The 1552-nt window shown below is 60.5% G+C and overlaps 1 protein-coding gene across 1 annotated transcript; it reads left to right on the top strand.

The window, feature by feature from the left end:
- Positions 1–799: 799 nt before the first annotated feature.
- LOC128780274 (keratin-associated protein 6-5-like) lies at positions 800–1057 on the top strand. Its single transcript, XM_053919020.1, has one exon. The coding sequence runs from the start codon at positions 800–802 to the stop codon at positions 1055–1057; it is 258 nt and encodes an 85-aa protein (XP_053774995.1).
- Positions 1058–1552: the final 495 nt, after the last annotated feature.

Raw genomic sequence — 1552 nt, 5'->3', positions numbered from 1 at the left:
GGCCAAGTCCGTGAGCACATGAGCAGCAGAGCTCGTCGGCTCCTCAAGCGGTCGCACCTGCTGGAAAGGCACTGGATGGAAATCCCAGTGTAGTGAAACCCGTCATCGCTGCTCTCTCTGGTGGGCTCCAGGGCGGAGGCCACGTGCGGTTCCTAAAGAGAACCAGGCGATGGAAACACTAATCCGTGAGATCGAACCCCCAAACGCCCTGGGCGCAGGCAGGCTGGCGCTCTGCGGCCGCTGCCAGGGAGGGGATGGGACCGAGGGTCCCTCTGTGGACAGACAGTCCACCCTCCCGGGGGCCCAGGCCCACTGGAACAGGAGGCGCGGTGCGGCTCAGAGGGGAGTGGAAGTACAGCCCTTGGTGAGGAGTGAGCGCTGAGGGTTTTGGAGAGACCAGGAGGCGAATGCAGTTTTACTCTGTGCCCCGAGCAAGTGAAAACGGGCCCGGTGCCAGTGACACTTCTTACCAGGCGCCTGGGCGTCCAGGTTGAGAGGAGGTGAGGGGTAGAGCAGGAACGTGCGCCTGTGACTCTGCGCCCTCGTTGTGGGCACCGAAAGGTTTGGCGGAGCCCTACCTGCCTACACAAAACAAGCCTCCCACATACCTGGAGGCTCTGTCTCTGGGCCCAGGACCCACAAGCCCATTAGATTAGTCACAGGATCAGCCAAAGGCGTGACCACGTGTGGTGGGTCCCGCCCAGGCTGGGGCACATAAAAGGCCCCTGCAGGGAGCAGTGTCCAGACCTCAGTCACCCACAGCCCTTCTCTGCCCAAGGACACCCTCACCGCCAGCACCATGTGTGGCTACTACGGAAACTACTACGGGAACTACTACGGGGGCCGTGGCTACGGCTGCTGCGGCTACGGAGGCCTGGGCTGCGGCTATGGCTGCGGCTATGGCTCCCGCTCTCTCTGCGGCTATGGCTGTGGCTATGGCTCCCGCTCTCTCTGCGGCTATGGCTGTGGCTATGGCTCCGGCTATGGCTGTGGCTATGGCTCCAGATATGGCTGCGGCTACGGCTGTGGCTATGGCTCTGGCTGGGGCTGCTACTGAGGACACGGTGGGGGCTTTATGTCCACACCAGTAACATCCTACTGCACCAGCCCTGCACCCTGTGCCCTGGGTCACCTGGCGAAGTGAGGCTGACCTCACTCCACACACTCGGGCGTGATCGTCGGATTCCTCGCCATCTGGCGGCCCCTGTCTGCCTCTAACCTCTGGCCCCTCACCCCAGGCTCAGCCTCACGGAGAGCAGAGGAGGTGTCACCCTGGGTGGGACCCCGCTGTCTCCTCTCACAGACTGGAGCCGTCCCTGTCCGACCTGACGGTTTCAATGCATCATTCTGCTTCCCCGTGTTCTTAATAAACCTGTTCCCTTGCAGTTAAAACCTCGGCTCGCTTTGTACTTATTACCCGAACTGGGATTTGTTTTATGCTCTTGCAACGTTTTTATTTGCTTGGTTGGAGGGAATGTGGCAATGCCTGTTAATGGCACATATTTTCTTCCTCTTTCTACTCGATTGGCTCTGCCGGTGCGAGATCTGTGAC

This window comes from Desmodus rotundus, chromosome 2 (assembly GCF_022682495.2).
Source record: "Desmodus rotundus isolate HL8 chromosome 2, HLdesRot8A.1, whole genome shotgun sequence".
Lineage (NCBI taxonomy): Eukaryota > Metazoa > Chordata > Mammalia > Chiroptera > Phyllostomidae > Desmodus > Desmodus rotundus.
Note: the sequence above shows the minus strand (reverse complement) of the source record. Positions and strands in the feature narration are given on the sequence as shown.

Excerpts from the sequence above, each read along its gene's own strand:
- LOC128780274 (XM_053919020.1), top strand. The coding sequence starts at position 800 with ATGTGTGGCTACTACGGAAACTACTACGGGAACTACTACGGGGGCCGT.